Raw genomic sequence first — 19,674 nt, 5'->3', positions numbered from 1 at the left:
GTGTCAGAGAATTGCTTGGTGGTGTTGGAAAACTCACCCCTTAGAATTTGTGTTAGACGTTAATTCCCCTTGTTCTTCGTACAAATTTTAACCGTTCCCCCATCTGTGTTTGGACATTTTCCTCTATGCTCTTGAATTAATTAGTCAAGGTAGGCTTTGCTAGCTGTCACGGTCCTCCAAGGTGCAGTGGCTTAAAACAGCAAACATTGACTTCTCACTCATAGCAAGTCCGATATGGGTCAGTGTGGACTCTGTCCTGTCAGTCAGGGATCTAGGCCCCCTTATTCTAAATGACACGACAATTTTAAAATGTAGCTGGTGAATAAAACAAACATCCCAGTGGGCAAACAATGCAGCTTGGTCAGTGCTACCGCAGAGGTCTGTGGGGTCCTAAGGTAACAGCGGTGAGGGGCGGGGGATCGGGAACGGCATCCTATAAGGAACAGGAAGTAACTAGGTGCAGGATGAGAAGGGCTCATATGAAGCCATCAAAGAAAACATCAAGTTTCATGGGATGGGCAGCACTGGACATGATTGGCACGAAGAATGTGAGTGGGAATAATGGGAGATGGGGCAAGCAGGTGGCAGACTGGATGGCTTTCCATGAGAAGCTGAAGAGTTGGGATTAAAGGAAGGGATAGTTCACAATGAAAGTCAAAACATTCTTTCAAACTCTTTTGATAAACTACAATTTTTTTGAGCATCCACAGTGGGCTGGGTACTTGTAGCTACATTATCTCATTTCAGTTTCACATTTTCCTCTACCTAAGAGTGATCATATGCATTTTGTGATTGAAATCACAAAATTAAGGGGAATTAGGTGCCATGTCAATTCTCTCACACCACATTCAGAATGCTTTTTGCTGTGTCTCACCACCTTAACACCAAGATGCAAAAACGCTAAAGCAGACAACATCCCTGCCCTGTGATGGTCAAATCTTAGAATTGTCAGAGCTGGAGATACTTAGATAAAATCTAACTCTGTGTTTTTCATAGAATGCACCTCAGCTCTTCTGCCAGTGAGAATTAATGAACAGAAACCTCAATTAAAATAGAGTCATGAGACCAGAATGGGAGCTCTCATGTCCTACAACAGCAGCTGAGCCTAACAGGGGTGGGGGTGGGGGTGCGGAAAGAAAGACTTCCTCTAGCTTGGCAAGAGCTCAGCCAATGAGAGACTGTCACAACTCAGCCAATGAAAAGACTCTACACTTTGAACTCTGAATTCCTTCAATGGACCCTTTTTAACTATATCCCTCCCGACTTCCTTTTCCCCTCTATAAAAGTGTTCTCTTCTTCTTGTGTGGGGATGCGCATGTGGCTCACTGTGACTGCAGACCCCAAATTGCAATTCTTTGCTGATCCTGAATAAATCCACTTTTGCTGGAGAGGTAACTGGCTGTCTTATTAGTTTTAGGTCAATATGCATCAGAAATGCCTTGGGTAATCATTAAAATGCAGATTCCTAGGTTCCACTTCAGACCTATTATCTCAGACTCTCTGAGAGGTGAAGCTTGAAAATCCACAATTAACATTATCATCTCAGGTAAGTTTCATGTGCACACAAAGATTTGGAGGTGCAATTAAGAAATTTAGGTTCAGAGATGACACTGAGCAACTTGCATGAAGACACGCAGCTTTCGCTTGAATTTTCATTGGGATTTGGATCTCTCAAATCACCTCACCCAGTGCTCTAGGTCTGACTTCAGCCCTGAGGTGTGACCTTAGGTAAGTGAGTTTAACCACTCTGAACCTCAGTTCTTCATTCATAAAATGGCAATAATTTCCACTCTACCTACGTCACAGGAGTGAAGAGTCAAATAGGATGCTGCTGTGAAAGTGCTCATTTGTCATTGTTATTACATTGCTGTGTGTCTGAAATCAGAGTTCTGGATACAGGTCAAGAAACCAAGGAAGAGTGGCAAGAAAGGTAAAAGCATTCATAATAGGTAGACCCAGAAGAGAAAATGCCTGGAAAGGCTAACCTTTAGCTCTGTGTGTGTGTGTGTGTGTGTATGTGAGCCTCTTTTAACCATAGACAATTAAGTTAGATTCTCCTTTCAGCAGGGAGTGGGGGCAAAGCAGATGGAGTCGGACGTCATTACTTCAAAAGAGGTGTGTGGGGGTAGAGTTAGCAGGTTCTACTAGGGTTCCAGAAATAGAGTTTTATAGATAGAGCACTAAAAGAAGCGCTCACATGCCAATGCTTTTTGTAAAGCTAGGTTATTCTTGACACCAAAACCACAGATGGGCAGTAACACCGAAACATTGCAAACCAATCTCTCCTATGTACACAGATGCAAAGTCCTAAACAAAATTATTAGTAACCTAAACCCAGAAATTCATAGAAACAATATGCAGTAACTTGACTTTCACTCCAGGAATGCAAATCCCTGTCCCTTAATCTCTAGAACCCTTATGATTCAACTAGAAAAAGACAGTCAACCTAATAGAAAAATGGGCAAAATATATGAACAAACATTTTGTAATAGAGAAAGTGACTGCCCAATAAATATATGAAAAAGCTTAGTTTTATTAGTGATCGTGCTGATAACTGAGCTGACTATATAATTTGAGAAGTCTGAAAAAGAGCAGTGGAATAAACTCAAAGTTCACGTCAAAACTGTAAGATACTCCACAAATTAGTAAAAATTAAAATGTCTGAAAATATTATGTACTGGTTAGGATGTGGAGGGACAGGAACTCTAATACAATGCTGGTGGAGATAGAAATTGTAACAACCACTTTGAAGACAAATGGAATTGGTAAGACTAAAGCTGAAGATGTGTGTAGTCTAAAACCTGGCAATTTTGCTAATTCCACAGAAACTCTTACACATGTACACAAAGAAATATGTGTTAAAATGCTCATAGTAGCATTGTAAAGCTTGAAAACAATTCAATATCCTCAACAATATGATGAATAAATATACTGTGCTATAGTCACATGTAGAACACCATACAGCAGTGAACATCGATGAAAATTAATTTAATGCTTCATAATTGATGAATCGCAAAAACTTAATGATGTTGAGTGAAATAAGCATATCATAGAAGACAGCATAAAGTATGAATCCACTTACATAAACATTACAGTGTGGTCAAAATGAAACATGTGATTTGGGTATATATTACACATATTGTAAACATTTAAGGAAATGATCTTCACAAATTCAGGATGAGGTGGGACTGGGAAGTTGTGATTGAGATGAGGAATCCAACAGGCTTCTAAAGTACTGGGAATTCTCTATTTCTTAAGATGTGTGTTTGGTATATATTAATTGTTGAGGTATTCATTTTATTATTATTTTTAGACTAACTATACAATGTATACCCTTTGAACATATATGAGATAGTTAACAATTTTTAAAGGAAGACAGAGAAAGGGTATATTTTCCCCATAAAAAGAACTATAATGCAGGGAAAAGAGTTCCACAAAATTAAGGTAGTAATGTAACTGCCTGCCAGAAAGAAACAAACAAAAAAACAAAAACAAAAACAATGACAGTCTTCTAGAGAAAGAAAGTAGAACCCAAAGTCTCAATATTCTTATATGTACTCCCCCCTGCCACTCAAAAAAAGCAGATCAAGAGATGACCAGGTGGTGCAGTTAGCAGACTTTACAGCAGGTAATATGATAAAGAATTGATAGGAAAAGTGGTCCAAATAGGTAATCAGATGTGAAATCTCACTAGTAAAACATCCTCTTTACAAAAGAAACAAATGGACATTCTAAAATAAAGAGTCCAATATTTGAAATGAAAAATTCAGTGGATCAGCTACCCAGAAGATTGAATTTAGCAGAAGAATCAGAGAACCTAAAAAAAGGTAAGTAGAAATTACTCACACTGAAATAGAAGAGGAAGATAGAATGAACAAAACAGAACAGAGTGTTTAAGACTTGTGAGATAATATCAAATTAACTAACAAAGGTGTTGAGACCCAGAAAGGAAAGAAAAGAGTCAAGAGAGAAAGGGAAGAATAAATCTTTCAGGACATAATGTTAGAAATATTAAAAAATTAATGAAACACATCAAACCATAGATCAAAGAAACTCAGAGAATACCAGTCAGGACAAATACAAAGGAGACTACACTCAGCCTACTTTAGTCAAGAACTACGGAAAAACAAACATGGAGAGAACACATGTAAAAAGCAGTCAAAGAAAAGGAAAACATTACACTCAGGGGAACAATCATGATTCTTTACTCTGTCATTTCCATTCTGCTGTTGAGCCTGCCCAGTGAGTTTTATACTTTTCAGCTCTAAAATTAAATTCTATAATTGGTTATTATATGTTTTAGTTCTAAAATTTTTTCCTTGATTTTTAAAAAACATATTCTGTTTCTTTGGCAAGACTTTGTTTTTTCATTTATTTCAAATGTATTTGTAATTTCTTGCTGAAATATTTTTACTATGTTGGATAAAACCCCTGTCAGATAATCCCCCAAGTTGGTATCATTTCAGTGTTAGTATCGATAACATCTTTTCTCATTCAAGTTCTTGGAATGATGAGTAATTCTTGATTGTGTGCTAGACATTGTTGGCATTGTGTTATGAGACTCTGGATCTCCTATTGCAGCAAGCCTCTCTCTGCTAATACTGTACCAGTGAGGTATGGGGGGGTATTATTTCCTTACTACTGGGTACAGGCGGGAGTCCAATATCCCCAATCTTTTTTTCTGAGATGGTTGGCTAAAGTAGGGTGGATATTGTCAAAAAAAAAAAATTTCTGCCTTGCTAGGTTACCTCTTTTTTGGTTCTATGAATGGAGAAAGATTTTCTTGGGGCTGCTTTCTGTCCACATTTGCTGGCATTTCTTGGTTGCAGACTATCTAGAGCCCAATCTGGGATATACAGAAGGCAAAAAGAAAACCCAGGAAACTTACCATGGTGTCACTCCTCAAGTCCTGAGGACTCTAGCTACTCTGCCTTCTTCTCCCCACCTTTCAGACTCTGCTTGTGTCTGTGTTATACATTATGACTGGATATTTTAGCTACACTAAGCAGGGGCAGTATGGTGAAATGCATCTACTCTATCTGGTACAGAACTAAAAGTCCTACTTTCATTAAAAAAGATAAAAATAATACAGTGGGTGGACTCTATGATCTTTAAGGCTGGTACCTGTTTTGATTTCCGTAAGTTACTGTTATAAAATGATGAGGGTGGTGGTGACTCTGTAAATGGAAAAGGTGGGGAGGGATCATCTGTCTTTCTGTCTCCAGCAGTGACTGGGTAGAGTGAATATCTTAACTTTTTGAGGTTGCAGGTGTGTTGTTGTTTTGGGTAAATCAATAAGTTAGCATTTACCTAGAGCTGGCAGAGTGCCTGACCAGGCTGATGGTTTACATGTCTTTTGAGGGCTAAGCAATTAACAGAGCAGCTGTAACGTCTTCCTTAATTGGAATGTTTCCTGTGTTTCTCCATGATCTCTCTGGTGCTGGAGTTTAACATCTCACACAGTTATGCTGTATTCCTTAAATGGGGTGAAGCTCCTTCAAGAGACCGGGAAACAGCTCCTCTTCTTCCTCCTGTCCCTGCAGGCGCCTAGTAAGAGGTCTTACACACTGTAGAGGCTCATAAACATCTGATATGATCATTCCTTTTCCTGTGAGTCTGGGTAGCATGAGCTGCTTCTTATGTGCAGTCACCTGCTTTTAGACCTTGCAGACAAGGCTCTGGACTATGAGAAAGCATCTTCCCAGGGTAGCCTTGTCTTAAAAAGGTACTGAGCTCAAGGAGGAAACCCATGGTGGCTACCCCAACCGAGCAGGGGTTGTTTGTTGAAGTCTTTCCCCAGGATCTTTGTGTTTTGGAATCGCCTCATGACTTTTAGCCATAAATCAGAGAATTCACATGTTTGGTCCTTGGTTGCTAGCCATTCCCCGCCTCGCTGGTTCCCAGCTATCCACTCACTTTCCCCCGACAGAATAAACACAATTGTTGAATGACTGTTTCAGTGGATGAATGAATGGACGGAAGAGGAATGGAATGGAAGCTACAAAGATGCATGGAAACCCAGAAATTCTCATGAATTGCAAATTTATTGGCTGAGGAGGTACTGGGATTGGGAGGTAGTTGTACGGAAACCAAGGAGGGAAAACTGCAGAACAACAAGCAGTTTGGGAAGTCAGTGGCTTCTGGGCGGATTAAGACGTGAAGGACTGAGAAACCTCAGGGCAATATCATGAGAGCGCTAAGCCCATCGGCGCCCACGGAGCATTACACCTCCAGCTCCTTCCCCTCCGTGGCGTCCAGGAGGCCTTATTTGCATGGCCAGGTAGGCGCTTGCTTCTGCTGGGTCTGGTGGCAGATCGGGACGCCCTTGCCGCTCCCAGAGCCACCCCCGGAGGAGCCCCCTCCGCAGCTGGAGCCGCCGCCGCCCCCGCCCCCGGAGGAGCCACCGCCGCAGCCGCCGCCCCCACCGCTGGAGAAGCAGCCGCCGCCGCCCCCGGAGGAGCCGCCGCCGCAGCCGCCGCCAGACGACCCCTCTCCGTAGCTCTGCTGGGGCAAGCACGAGGACTGGGACTGCTGCGAGGAGGAGAAGTAGCCGGAGCCGCCCCCGGAGGAGCCGCCCCCGGAGGAGCCGCCGCCGCAGCCGGAGCCGCCCCCGGAGTAGCCCCCGCCGCAGCCGGAGCCGCCCCCGGAGGAGCCGCCGCTAGATATGCCTCCATAGCTCTGGCACTGGACCTGCTGCCCGGAGGAGCCGCCCCCGGAGTAGCCCCCGCCGCAGCCGGAGCCGCCCCCGGAGGAGCCGCCGCTAGATATGCCTCCATAGCTCTGGCACTGGACCTGCTGCCCGGAGGAGCCGCCCCCAGAGGAGCCGCCGCCGCAGCCGGAGCCGCCCCCGGAGTAGCCCCCGCCGCAGCCGGAGCCGCCCCCGGAGGAGCCGCCGCTAGATATGCCTCCATAGCTCTGGCACTGGACCTGCTGCCCAGAGGAGCCGCCGCCGCCGCCGCTGGAGTAGCAGCCGCCTCCGGAGGAGCCGCCGCCGCCGCCGCTGGAGTAGCAGCCGCCCCCGGAGCCGCCGCCCCCGCCGGAGTACTTCCCACCAGAACCTCCTCCGCAGCCTCCAGAGCCGCCGCCCCCAGAGGAAGACCCGCCGCAGCTGGAGCCGCCGCCGCCGCCAGAGTAGCCTCCGCAGCCGGAACTGCCGCCTCCGCCGCCGGAGTAGCCTCCGCAGTGGGAGCCGCCGCCGCCGCCGCCCCCCGAATACTTGACGCCTCCGCCCGAGCCGCCTCCGCCCGAGCCGCCGCCGCAGCTACCGAAGCCGCCACCGCCAGAGTAGCCGCCGCAGACGGAACTGTAGCCTCCTCCGCCGCCGCCAGAGCCTCCGCCGCCGCCGCCGCCGCCGCCGCCGGAGGTCTTCCCGCAGATCACTGGGGGTATGGGGGTGGGCTGCTTTTTCTGGTGAGACATCTGTCTAAGGAAGAAGGGAGCCCTGGAAGGAGAACAGAGAGCATCACTGGACCAGCTGCAAGATGCGGTGGCAGAGGCAGCTGCATCCATGGCAACGCCCATCATCCTCTGAGCAGCGCTGCCTGGGCCAGGCTTGATGCTCTCTCTGATCGGATCTGGGGAAGCTCTCAGCCAGGAATCCCAGGGTTAGAGGTTTTAGGGAAAAGTTGTTTTCCTCCTCCGAAATTCTTTACCAAGCTTCAAATAGCCCACTTAGCAGTGCCCATTTCTCTTTCTCTCCCTCTGGCCTCCGTTGTGTGATCCTGGGGCCAAGTGACCCACACTTTGCCTGTTTCCTCACTTCCTGTGAAATGAGATGGTTCAAGCATTTCACCGCTTAGTTCTCCTCTGATCCTGATACTGATTCTCTGAGTGCAAATAGAAAATTACCACAGCCTCCACCTCGGGTGGAGGATTTTACCCATCCCTGGCACAACGGAGGGAGGTTTGTCTGAATGTCACAGGGCTGTTGCACCCCATTCTTTGCAAAATAGAATTAATTCAAACTCTTGGTCTGTTCCACTGAGCTTAGCCATGATTTGGGGCCAATTATCAGAAAAGGCAGCTCCCCCATGGTCCTGTCTGGAAACGGGAGAGGACCCCAGTGGGCCTTCAGACCAGCATCTCTGACCAGAAGATATCAGCTTTGCTTATGTCCAAGCTTGGTTGAGGGGACCATAATTAGCAGGAAATTGCATCTGGGCATCTCACAAGCCATTTCCCTCTTAGAACATCTGTGTAAAACAGGCATTGGGTTCCTGTGACTCCTAAAATCTCTCCCATTTGCGTCTCTGAATCATTCATCCTGTTTTCTGAGAGTACACTCAGCTTCTCCTCCTGACAGGTCCGCGGGATCCATCCAGCCCATGCACAGGCTGCCTGGGACAGTCTCTGCAGAATGCCCGTCTGTGCCTAGCACCAGGCAGGCTCCTACAGATGTGCCAGAGAGACAGGAAATGGTCTTGTCTTTGTGCAGTTTACATTCTGGCCAGAAGATCAGAAACATCACCTGCACAGCAGCAGCTTGGCTCTCTTTCCTGCCTGAAGCCCCTCTAAACATGAATGCAATTGGAAAGGCAGAGGTCCTGTAGGTCCCAAAGGGGAGCAAAGCCTTGCCTGTTTGTCCCCTGGTCCACATAGCCCATGCAGGCCTGGGCAAGGCCAGTGGGGAAGATGAGAGCTGGTAGAACCCACACTTACCCAAAGCACTGGGAAGGCTGAATGAGGAGAGGAGATGCTGGCTGTGTGAGGAGCACTGGAGCTCCTGAGGTTTTATACCTTAATTGCTGACTCATCTATTGATCCCGGCCCAGCCTCCCAAGTTTGACCTCAGTTGCATGACCTATGGCTGTCACCCCACCTCCCTGTGATTAAAGCCACAGGATAGCCCATTCATGAAGATTTTGGCATTCTTGAGATGGGCAGCCTCATATGTGACCGGCCCCTTGTCTGATGCAACTGTGTGGCAGGCTGGCCAGCGGGGATGGCCAGTCAGAGTGGATTACAGACATCGTTTCCAAAACCTCTGGTGCAGAGCACATGCTGTAGTCAGAAGGCTGTGCTTGAGGAATAGGTCTCAGACTCTTTAGGCAACCCTAAGAGAGTCACACTGGTTATCTCAGTCCTTGGTGCAAGGAGTAGGACTTTTAAAATCCCGCTGTTTGGCTTCTGATCCTATTGCTTGGAAATTCTCTGAACTTTAGAGAGCTTCCTTTGCCAAAAGTTTCTCCCCCAGGGTTTCATGTGGCCTTCACCAGGCTGCTTCTCTCTTCCTTCCCGGCTTAGAGAGTGACCCTGTAGAAGCCGGTTCTGGGCTGCATACCAGAGACAGTGCTACAACTAATGATTGTGACTACTTTGATTGATTCCTGGAGACAGTGTATGTCTGAAAATCTTGATCATCACTACTGACTTTCTTTGCAGAGGAGCAAGCTAAAGAGAGGGACCATGTGGTCCTTCCTAGCATGGCCCTTTGGTTCTGGGATCCCGCTGTCTTGTGCAGTAAAACTGACCTCAGCCTAAGAGGCAGCCCTGGAATGGAATGGACTTGAGATTAGGTGACTGGGTTTGGGTGCTCTCTATGCTACTTGCCAGCTGTGTCACCTTGGTCAGAGTCACAGCAGCTTACCCGGTGCCAGCACATAGGAAGCACTTAGTAAGGATTTGTTGGCTGTTGAATGAAGAAACCTTCTGATGCTCAGTTACCCCGTCTATCAAATATGAATGGTAATACCTGTCTCAGCAATGCCAGGAGGGCGTCCCCAGATGGCTTGGGGCAAGCTCTTATCTAGGAAAATAACTCAAAAATTTCCGGTTGATGTTGGGCCAGTCGCATCAACTCTGTGTATGAAGATTGGCATTTTGCCCTCTTCTTTCATCACTGGAACTCAGTTGCTGTTGTTCAGATAGCACATTGAACTTTATTCCACCCAACTCTGTGTTGAAATGACAGCACCAATAGTAAGTGGATGGTTAATTATGGTGAAGTTGTAATGATCCAAATGATCCTGATTAGACTGTGACCTTTGGAAGCTGTGGCACTGGTTTTAGCTTGAACAACATGAACCCTGGTGAACTCGGGAGGAGCCCGGGTGCTCCCCTCCTGAGAGAAGAGTCAAGGGAGAAGCCAGGATCTGTGGGAGAAGGCACATTTCAACTTGAAACTGAGCCCCCATGTAGATTTTAAAGGGAACCAGGCTCCAACTAGATGGTGGCCTTGGGTATAACAAAGAACAGTTTATATAGTCGGTTCACTGGAGAAGAGAAGATGTGGTCTATGGTTCCTGCCCTGATCTGTGGGCCCATGTTGACCCACTACTTTGTGTTCCTTAGTCGTTAGGAAAATATAAGTCAAAGGATGTCAGCAGTGCATTCAGGAGAAGCAAGGTCTTTAATTCTGAAATCACGGCTCTCCTACCTTTTTTTGTTTGTTTGTTTATGTGTGTGTGTTAAAATATCATTTCTTTTCTGTATAGCACAGGGAACTATATTCAATATCTTGTAATAAAATTTAATGAAGAAGAATATGAAAACCAATATATGTGTGTATATGCATGACTGGGACATTGTGCTGTACACCAGAATTGACACATTGTAAGTGACTGTACTTCAGTTAAAAAAATCATTTCTTTTAAAAATGATGATGACAAGAGGGTGTAGTTGGTCCTTTCATGTCCTTAGTTGTCAAAATGAAAATTTGGCTATCATATAATAGTTATCACTTTTTTTTTGGAGGGTGATATGACTTCTTTATGAGGTCCCAAAGTTTGGGAACCTCAAGTGCAGGTGACTCCAAGAGCTAATAATCTTGAAATGGCCTGTGTCGGTGCAGAAGGTTCCTGTTCTTATAAGAAAGGTATGATCTTTTCTTTCTTTCTATCAGATTTAATGTCCCGATGCTTTATTTGTTAATCCAGCCAACACTAGTGTACTGGGCACAATGCTAAGCATTAGAGAGGAGCTGTATCAGACCTTTGCATGGATCTCCCTGGTAGATTTGGGAGAGGGGTACTTCCTATTTGCCTCTGCCACACTATGTGGGATTTAATAAGGGAAATCTTTGAACTGGTGCATCTACTTTGTTAACATGTAGGAGAGGCTGATGCAGCATGGTCCTGACAGCAGTGCTAGATCCTGTGGCTGTGAGTTAACCTTGCCTGAGGTGTGACTATGGGAACCATTTTCTCTCTCTAGACCAGAAGTGGTGGGTTATCTGTGTGGACGGCAGTTGAAATCACATATTATCTTATCAATGAGGAAATGAGGAAAGTTTGTAGAATTATGACACTTAGGCATTTGGGGTTTTGTAAGACTTGGCATGTCAGGTTTCTAAGATTTGCAGCCTTGAGACACTTAACCCTGCATGTGTGCTTGCTGGCCTGTCTGAGTTCTGCAGCCTCACAGATTGGTAGGTGCTCAGTAAATCTCAATGGAATTGAAGGGAATTTTTTTTTTTTAAATCAAAAAAAAATTTAAACAATTTTAATATATTTATGTATTTATTTTACAATGTCATATTTTTAAAATCGAAGTATAGTTGATGTACAATGTTATATGTTACAGGTATACAGAGTAGTGAGTCACAAATTTTTTAAAGGTTATATTCCATTTATAGTTATTATAAAATATTGGCTGTATTCCCCATGGTGTACAGTACATCCTTGTAGCTTATTTTATACCTGATATTTTGTACCTCTTAATCTTCCACCTCCATCTTGCCCCTCCCTCTTCCCTGTCCTCACTGGTTACCACTAGTTCCTTCTCTACATCTGTGAGTCTGTTTCTTTTCTGTTATATTCACTAGTTTGTTGTATATGTTTAGATTCCACGTGTAAGTGGTATCTTACAGTATTTGTCTTTCTTTGTCTGACATTTCACTTAGCATAATGCCCTCCAAGTCCATCCACGCTGTGCCCCAGAAACTAATACAACATTTTAAATAGACTGTACTTCAATTAAAAAGCAAACAACTAATCAACCCGTTTAAAGTATTGGCAGAAGAACTGAACAGATATTTTTCCAAAAATTTTTTAAAAATTAAAAATTTTAATTTTTATTATTATTTTTCAATGGCAGTACTGGGGATTGAACCCAGGACCTTGGGTATGCTAAGCGTGTGCTCTACCACTGAGCTATAGCCACCCACCCTCCCAAGGGAATTCTTGAGACCCATTAACTAACAGCTCTGTCAGAGGCGGCACATGGTCCGTGTCCCCAGGTCCTCGGTGTGAGGGGAGATTATGGCACTTGAGCTTGGGGAGCCCCCAGTCTGATAGCAGCCTGCTCATCACAGTCCTTACATATCTAAAGCTTCCCACGTGTGTTCTCATGACTGAGTGCTGACGGCCTGCCTAACTGAGGGGAAAACAGCACCGGATGGTTTGTAAAGAGTAAGATGGACACAGGAAGGGGTTTGGGAGCACTGGCAAGGCAGGCATAGAACTTGGAAGCCCTTAGTGTTGTTTCCATTCAATGGGAAAAGTTCTCTCTTAGAGTCCCAGCCCAGGAGGGTCGCAGAGCCCCGGGCACCTCCTGGGCTGCCATGTGCCTTCAGCCCTCCTAGGTCAGCAGTCCCTGGCTGTCACTTAGAGGTCTGGGAGGAGGACAGCTCTATGGTGGCTCCCAGCTGCTGGAATTCCTTCACCAGGAAGCTTCCCTGGGTTATCTCACCGGCTGGTTCCATCTCCCTTACTGCTTTTCCTTTTCAGGACCTTAAGGAACGACTGTACTGTTCCAGCGTGCTAATGACACATCCAGTAGCCTTGTCCTTTTTGTCGAGTTATAACTGTCCTTGAGACCAGGGTCCCCAGGGCTTCTTTATTCTGCATCCTAAGATTTAAAGAGAGTCTATAACCCACTGGGGCCTTATCAGGACGTGTTGACTCTTGAGAAGAGCTTCTTTTGGGTGTTCCTGGAGCCCATCCTTGCAGTGGGAGGACCACAGCTGAGTTGTTCCGCGTTCCTGAAGAGGCCGTAGCTGCGTGCGGGGCGAGCAGTGCACCCAGGGACTGCGCTGGCCTGCTCGCACACTTCCTGTGTGGACAGACTCTTGGGTTTACCGATCGCTGTCTCATATGTGTCTTGTTCATCCCTCACAACAGTCCTTTGTGCTCAGGGAGGTGCTATCCCCATTCCCCAGAGGAAGACGTGGTTCACAGAGGCTAACGCAATTGCCCAAATTCCCATGGGCAGGATTCAGACTCAGTTCCTTTGATTCTAAATCTGGTGTTCTTTCCAATCACTACATACCTCTTCTTTTTGGATCAATATGGACAGAATGAAGGGACGATCTCCCCCCGCCTCAATCAGGCTCAGGGTCATGCCCTGTGGGAGGTGAGGGACAGAGGATGCTCTCATGGGTGCTCCCAGCTCCTCAGGGACCATGCTATGTGTTGGTGGGCGGCAGGAGCTGGAAGGACTGTAGAGATCATCCAATCAGCTTCTATCATTTGTAGAGGTAGATGAAGAACCCAAAGCCCAGAGAGGCTAACCCACTTCCCAAGGCCACACGGCAGGGCCAGGTCTAGAACCCAGGTCTCGGTCTCCCAGCTCAGTATTCCTACTGCAGATTCAGGTTGTGGCTTTCTGCTTCTCCTGAGAAGAGTACCTCCAGGTGTTGGCAGTGAGACTAGGGAGTCAAAATGATAGTAAAAGTATTTCAGAGCTGAGCAGACAGGCTCAAGGAAGCTGCTGGGCCTGGGTGCTCTAGCCTCTGGGCCTGGAAGTAAACTGCTAATGTCACGAGGCCCTTTCATAGACGGGCAGCTGCTCCGTAGCCCGAGGGCTCAGGGCCTACCTCCTGAGCTGACAGAGGAGCTTTACAAGCAGGGAGGGGAAGTGAGCAGCACTTGTGGGCTCCAGTCCTGCTCTGAGGTAGGCAGTGTGGCACGAGCCCTCCCAGGACTCCCATGCGTGGTGGTAGCTGGAGGTCCAAGAACGTTGGCTCCTTGACCGGCCCGTCCATTGGTATTTGCGGGTGGATAATCCATGTTGTTTTAACTGAACCCCAAGTCAGATGGAATCTGGAAATCAATATGACATGAAGGAAGAAGCAAAAGCATTTCAAAGCCATGGACTTTGAGGCTGTTTGGCCTAAAGCTTTAACCTCAGTCCTCAGGTGTGTGTTGCTTTCGGTGACCGCACCACGACGCTTCTCCTTTTCTGCACGCCACTGAAAAGCTGGGCGAGGTAAGTGCGCTTTCCATGTGGGTTTTGAATCCCATTTTGGTGCCTGCGCGCTAGGCAGGGGCCCCTGGGGTGCGGTGGGCCTTGGGTGTGACTCCTCTCTTACCCACAGACTGTTAATAGGATTCACTGCTGAAGATCAGAAGCTGGACCCAGTCTCTGTCTTGGCCAGCAAACCTGGTTATTCTTAATTTTTGTTCATTCTTCAAACTATACTCTTTATTTCAGTAGTTGAACCTGTTGAAATTAGATCTGTGACTTGGGGGTAAACCTTCCCACCAATGAAAAAGCCGAAGTGATCATGATTTGGTTGATGGGTCTCTAGGGACTTCCTCGTTTGGTTCCCTGCATGTGCTCAGAGAATCCCCAGGTGAGGGACGATGGGGCCCTTGTTCACATCTGGTGTAGGTTCCCAGGGCCTTTCCTTCTGGGCCAGGAGCACCACCCAGGCATGACTGCATCCTCCTAAACCTCCGTATCCCCATCTAACTCAGGGCTGGGCCTCAGGGTGAATATTTGACAAATATCTGTTGCTCAGCCAAGCAGATAATCCCAGGAAAGTAGCTCACATAGACTGGCCGTGGCAAGCTCCTCTCCCCGACCGTCCCCCAGCTTTCATCCAAGTACCTGATGCCCCTGTTGTCTCCTGCTTCTTAGTTTTCAGAATATCCCTTGGATCATGACTTCCAGAGACCCTGACCATCCACGGGAGCAGTGGTCAGCTTTTTGGCTGGGCCTGAATCAGCACGAGGGGAGCTACGAGGTTTGCCGGTCTCTAGTCTGTTCTGAACGGTAGGGATCAGGATCTTCTCTGAGGTCTTGGGACCGTGGGGACCTGTGCTCTAAACTGGGCTCAATCACCAATGACCTGTGAGTTTGGCAAGGCACTGTCCTCTCAGACCTCAGTTTCTTCACCCATAAAGTCAATCTCCTTCCTCCTTCCCGGGGCCCCTCTCTGGACAGAGAGAAGGGAGAGATGGGGAGGGTCAGAGGCAATAGAGGGAAAAAAACCAGATGGAATGACAAGAGTCCTGGGCATGGAGGGAACTCTCATACCTCCCTGGATGCCAGCCTCGGGCTCAAATCAGAGGCACTCTGGGAACTTTTCTGCCCCCCAGAGCGTTTCCTCACCTGAGCTGCCTGTGGAGGAGGAGGGAGGGGTAGAGCAGGAGGGCCGGGTGAGGAAAGTGGGCCTGTGTTATGAGTAACCTTTGCAGGGTAACCACCCAGGGTGGGTTTAATTGCACGGGATTAAAACAGGCATGTGGACAGGCTGCGTTGCTTAGATCCTCCTGCAATTAGCATCTAGCAGTTCAGGCTCGGAGGAAGGATTAATTTGGCTCCCGTGTGCTCCTTGGCAGTGAAGCCCCTGGTGGTGGATCTGACCTTCTTACCCTCTAGGAAGTCATCCTGCTGTAAAATGCAAAGGAAAAAAAATTAGCATCACTACAAATAATTTGAAAAGCAAAGCAAAGGAAAAGTCACCTCTAACTCTGGTTTTCAGATACAACTGATGTTAAGGTGTTGGTGAGGATTTTCATCCTGCCCTTTTTTTCTTTTCACGTATCCTTCCCTTTTACATAACTCCCAGTTTTGGGTGCTGATTTCCCATGTGATATTGATGTCATGCACATACCCCCATGTCCCTACGGTCTCTTAACCAATTGGTTTTAGTGGCTGTGCTCCACTGCCCACTCTGAGTCTCACCACTTACACCTTCCAGCTGTCTTCACACCCCTGTACGCTCAAGAACTCATGACTGAATTTTGTTGGGTCTTGATTGTCTCTGTGATGGATGACTGCAGGGTCTTTACCTTCCTTTATAGGCACAGTGTCCCTACATAGTAGCTAAGGAGAAAGGTGTGTTATGTGAGGATGCTCCCACCCACCCCTCCACCTCTCGTCTCCCCTGATGCTCCTTGTGCAGGACCTAGTGCCTCAGTTCCCCGAGACTCTGTCTAACTCCACAGAATCAATATTTCCCCCCAGTGTTTTCATCTTGTCCCCCTAAATGCCATTTTGTCTTTACAGGATTCCGGGCCATGAATCCCTTGGGAATGTGTGGCCTGAAGCAACACTTTAAGTGCATGTGTGAGAGGGTAAGCGGCAAGGGCAGAGGAGTCTGCAGTTTCGTGGGTGTTTGGAAAAGAAGTCACTTGGGATTCTTGAGTGCAGTGGTAACCGAGCGCCCAAGGGGCAAGGGGCTGCTGAGAAGGGAAGCAACTGGAAGACCCTTCTTGGAAGAGGTCAGTTTTCAGTTAGGATCGGACAACAGTGAAAACGGTGGGTAGGTTTCTCCAGATTTGGGCTTTGGCTCTCGTATTGCCTTCATGGGTGCATGGATGTGTGTAGTGGGATGTGTGCACGTTAAGTCCCTGCGTATGTATGTGTTCTGCCTCCTCTCCTCACGCCTGGCTCTTTCTTGCAGAACCTGTTCCGACCCTCCCGGGAAGGCGGACAGGATTTGTGGGCACTCCTCTCTGGCCCGGGGATGGCTCTCTGACCCTCACCTGTCAGTCAGCCCTCCGTGTCCACAGCAGCTTTACTGTGTGTGGAACTGACCCACATCATTCATCATGACCTGCGTGTCTAGCCGTGGCAGTAGATTTGTCCTACTACATCCTTTTTCTGCTAAAAATCTTCAGTGTCCCTACAACAGGATGAAGCCCAGATTTCTTAGTTCAGAGGGCTTTTTGTGGTTCAGTTCCTGCCCACTTCTGACTATTCCTAGAGAGAGGCATTTCGCTCCAGACAAACTCAGTGACCCCCTCCCCGACTGAGCCAGGCTGCGTTGAATGCTTTCATATTCTTTTTTTTTTTGGCGGTGCAGGGGAAGTAATTAGTTTTATTTATTTATTTTAATGGAGGTACTGGGGATTGAACGAAGGACCTCGTGCATGCTAAGCACACACTCTACCACTGAGCTACATCCTCCCTCCAATGCCTTCATATTCATCCCAGTGCTTTCCCCCACATCTGTTGAATGCCCCCCTTCCTCTGTTTGTCTAGCTGCTATTTCCCCTTCCATACTCCATCAGACATCACCCCTCCAGGAAAACTTCCCCAACACCCCAGTCTGATGGAGAGAGCACGTCGCCTGTCAGGACAGTGGTCCTGTCTCCCACTGGGCTGAGGTCTCCTTGAAGGGGCTGCCAGGTCTTGCTCATCGTCCTGCACCTCAAGTGTAATCCCTGGCACAGCCCACGGTGAATGCGTATAGAACGGACAAGGCACGAATGAGCCACCGCCCATCTGCCCACTCCTGGGAATGTCAGCGGCCTGGATAGCAGGTGCTTTAGCCTAGGCGGGGAGGAGATTAAGTCTTTGTCCTGTCTTTACCACCTCAACCAGATTGCTTGCTGGGCAGGGATGGCAGCAATTTTTAGTAGACCTGGAGCCTGGGGACACACCAGGCCCTGAGTCAGTGTTTAGTAAAAGAGAAGAAGAAGAAAAAGAATGAAGTATAGAATGAAGGGAAGGAGAGGGAGAGGAATAGAAGAATTGTTTCAGGATTCGTAACCATGCTGGTTTGAGGCTGGTCTGATTGCCTTTCTCTCCCTACCCAAGTTTGGGTTCTCTGATCTAATTCCGGCAACTCCAAGAAATTTTAAGGCCTGTTTGGCCCCCAAAGGGGGAAATAATTGAGATGATATAGTTTTAGAAGTTTTTAAGTGGATGTCAGAACAGGTTTCTGAATTATTGATGTGATTGCATTATCAATATGATCGTGATAATATCTGATTAAATTATTCATGGAATTTAATTGCTCACTGTGATTCACTGGGCCGTATTATTCCTCATAATCCCCACTGGATCTTACATAGATTACAGAAGAGTTGCAGACACGGAGATGTGCTTGCCACTGGTTCACCCCAGACCCTCCTTGTTTTAATAGCTATGCACTACTTTTTTCCCCTGAGAAAAGTACTGAAGTTTGTGCTAGACTGTGTGTTTGGATCCTGAGTTCTTTTCTTTCTAGTCTTGGAATGTGGGGCAAGTCACTTGACCTTACCTCAGAACAGGGGTAAAGTAGTACCAACCTCACAATCACTGGGTTAGCATCTGAGAAGACCAAATTTCAACCCTGGACGGTGGAATGAACATTTTCAATCGGGAGAAAAGACTAAGAAATGTAATCTGGGAATAAATCTACTCACGTGAGTGTTTGAAAATGAACAGCAAAGGAGAAGAGGTACTCGCCCCCCTCCTTTTAAAAAAGAGATGACCTATTTGTGTTTGAAGACTGTGGGTGGAGGTAAACATTTATCACACAGGTGTAAATACATAACTGAGCGATACTTTGCAAAGGGAATGAATAAAGATGTTATTAAAATGTTACTTTTGACCTTCAGAAGATCTTAATGGGCTTAATATTCTCACACACTTGCTAACTTAGACTATTAAAGTGAACTTTTAATTTAATCCTTGTTTCGTGCCATGAATAGAATTCAAAGGTGATGTTTTCAAAACATTTGATACGCTTTCCAGAAATTTTTACAGCTATGCGCTACTTTTAATGTGTATTCGAAGGAGCACTTTCGGTTTAGGACTTCTGTGGATAGGAGCGTTTAGGATGAGGAAGAAGAAATTACTATGCGGTCCCATGCCTTTGACCAAGAGAGTAGTATTGACAATACTGGTGGCTATGGGCAAATCTGTGGAGGAGGTCTGTGAATTACTGGGGCCTCAGAAACCCTAGATCACAACATGGGACCTGCTGTTTCCACTGGGAGGGTCCCAAGTGTCCTCCTGGGCTACGCAGACTGCAGGAGTCCCACCCCCAGGTTCAGCGAAGGGCAGGGGGACGGGTCAGAAGTGGGAGGGCAGGTCCACGTCTCTCCCTGCGGATGCAGATCCCAGGCCTGAGGGGGATGAAGACCCAGGAGCTGCCGCTGTCCTTGGAGGCAGGTGAGAAGCGCACTGAGAAGTAGGCTGTGTGTCCTCCGAGCCCCTAGTCCTATCGTTGGTGCCCCAGCCTCTTCCGTTCTGCCTCCAAGTCATTCTTGAAAATGTTCCCTGGGTTGTAGTGAGGCTTTGGGGACTGAATCAGTGTCAGGAGATGTGAGGCAGAATCACGGTTTTATCACTCACTAGTGGTGGGACCACACATAACGAACGTTACTGAATCTTTCTGAACCTATGTCTTTGTGCGTGAAATGGGTTTGATTTGCTTATGTTTTGAGAATGTCCTAAGGATTAAATAAGATCTGGGTGTGGAGAAAAGGGAGCCTCCTGCACTGTTGGTGGGAATGCAGTTTGGTGCAGTCGTTTAGAAAAACAGTATGGGGATTCCTCAAAAGACTAAAAATAGACTTACCATATGATCCAGCAATCCCACTCCTGGGCGTATATCCATAGGGAACTTTAATTTTGAAAAGATACATGCACCCCAGTGTTCATAGCAGCACTATATACAATAGCCAAGACATGGAAACAACCTAAATGTCCATCGTCAGATGACTGGATAAAGAAGTTGTGGTATATTTATACAGTGAAATACTACTCAGCCATAAAGGGAATAAAATAATGCCA

At 46.8% G+C, this 19,674-nt stretch overlaps 1 protein-coding gene across 1 annotated transcript; it reads right to left on the bottom strand.

Annotated features, from left to right (window-relative positions):
• Positions 1-6,025: 6,025 nt before the first annotated feature.
• LORICRIN (loricrin cornified envelope precursor protein) lies at positions 6,026-8,804 on the bottom strand. Its single transcript, XM_074349449.1, has 2 exons — positions 8,659-8,804; positions 6,026-7,441 (listed from the first exon to the last, which is right to left on the bottom strand). Exons 1-2 carry the CDS (start codon positions 8,751-8,753, stop codon positions 6,265-6,267), a joined length of 1,272 nt encoding a protein of 423 aa, XP_074205550.1. The 5' UTR covers positions 8,754-8,804; the 3' UTR covers positions 6,026-6,264.
• Between the last annotated feature and the right edge of the window lie 10,870 nt (positions 8,805-19,674).

Source organism: Camelus bactrianus, chromosome 21, assembly GCF_048773025.1.
Source record: "Camelus bactrianus isolate YW-2024 breed Bactrian camel chromosome 21, ASM4877302v1, whole genome shotgun sequence".
Lineage (NCBI taxonomy): Eukaryota > Metazoa > Chordata > Mammalia > Artiodactyla > Camelidae > Camelus > Camelus bactrianus.
Note: the sequence above shows the minus strand (reverse complement) of the source record. Positions and strands in the feature narration are given on the sequence as shown.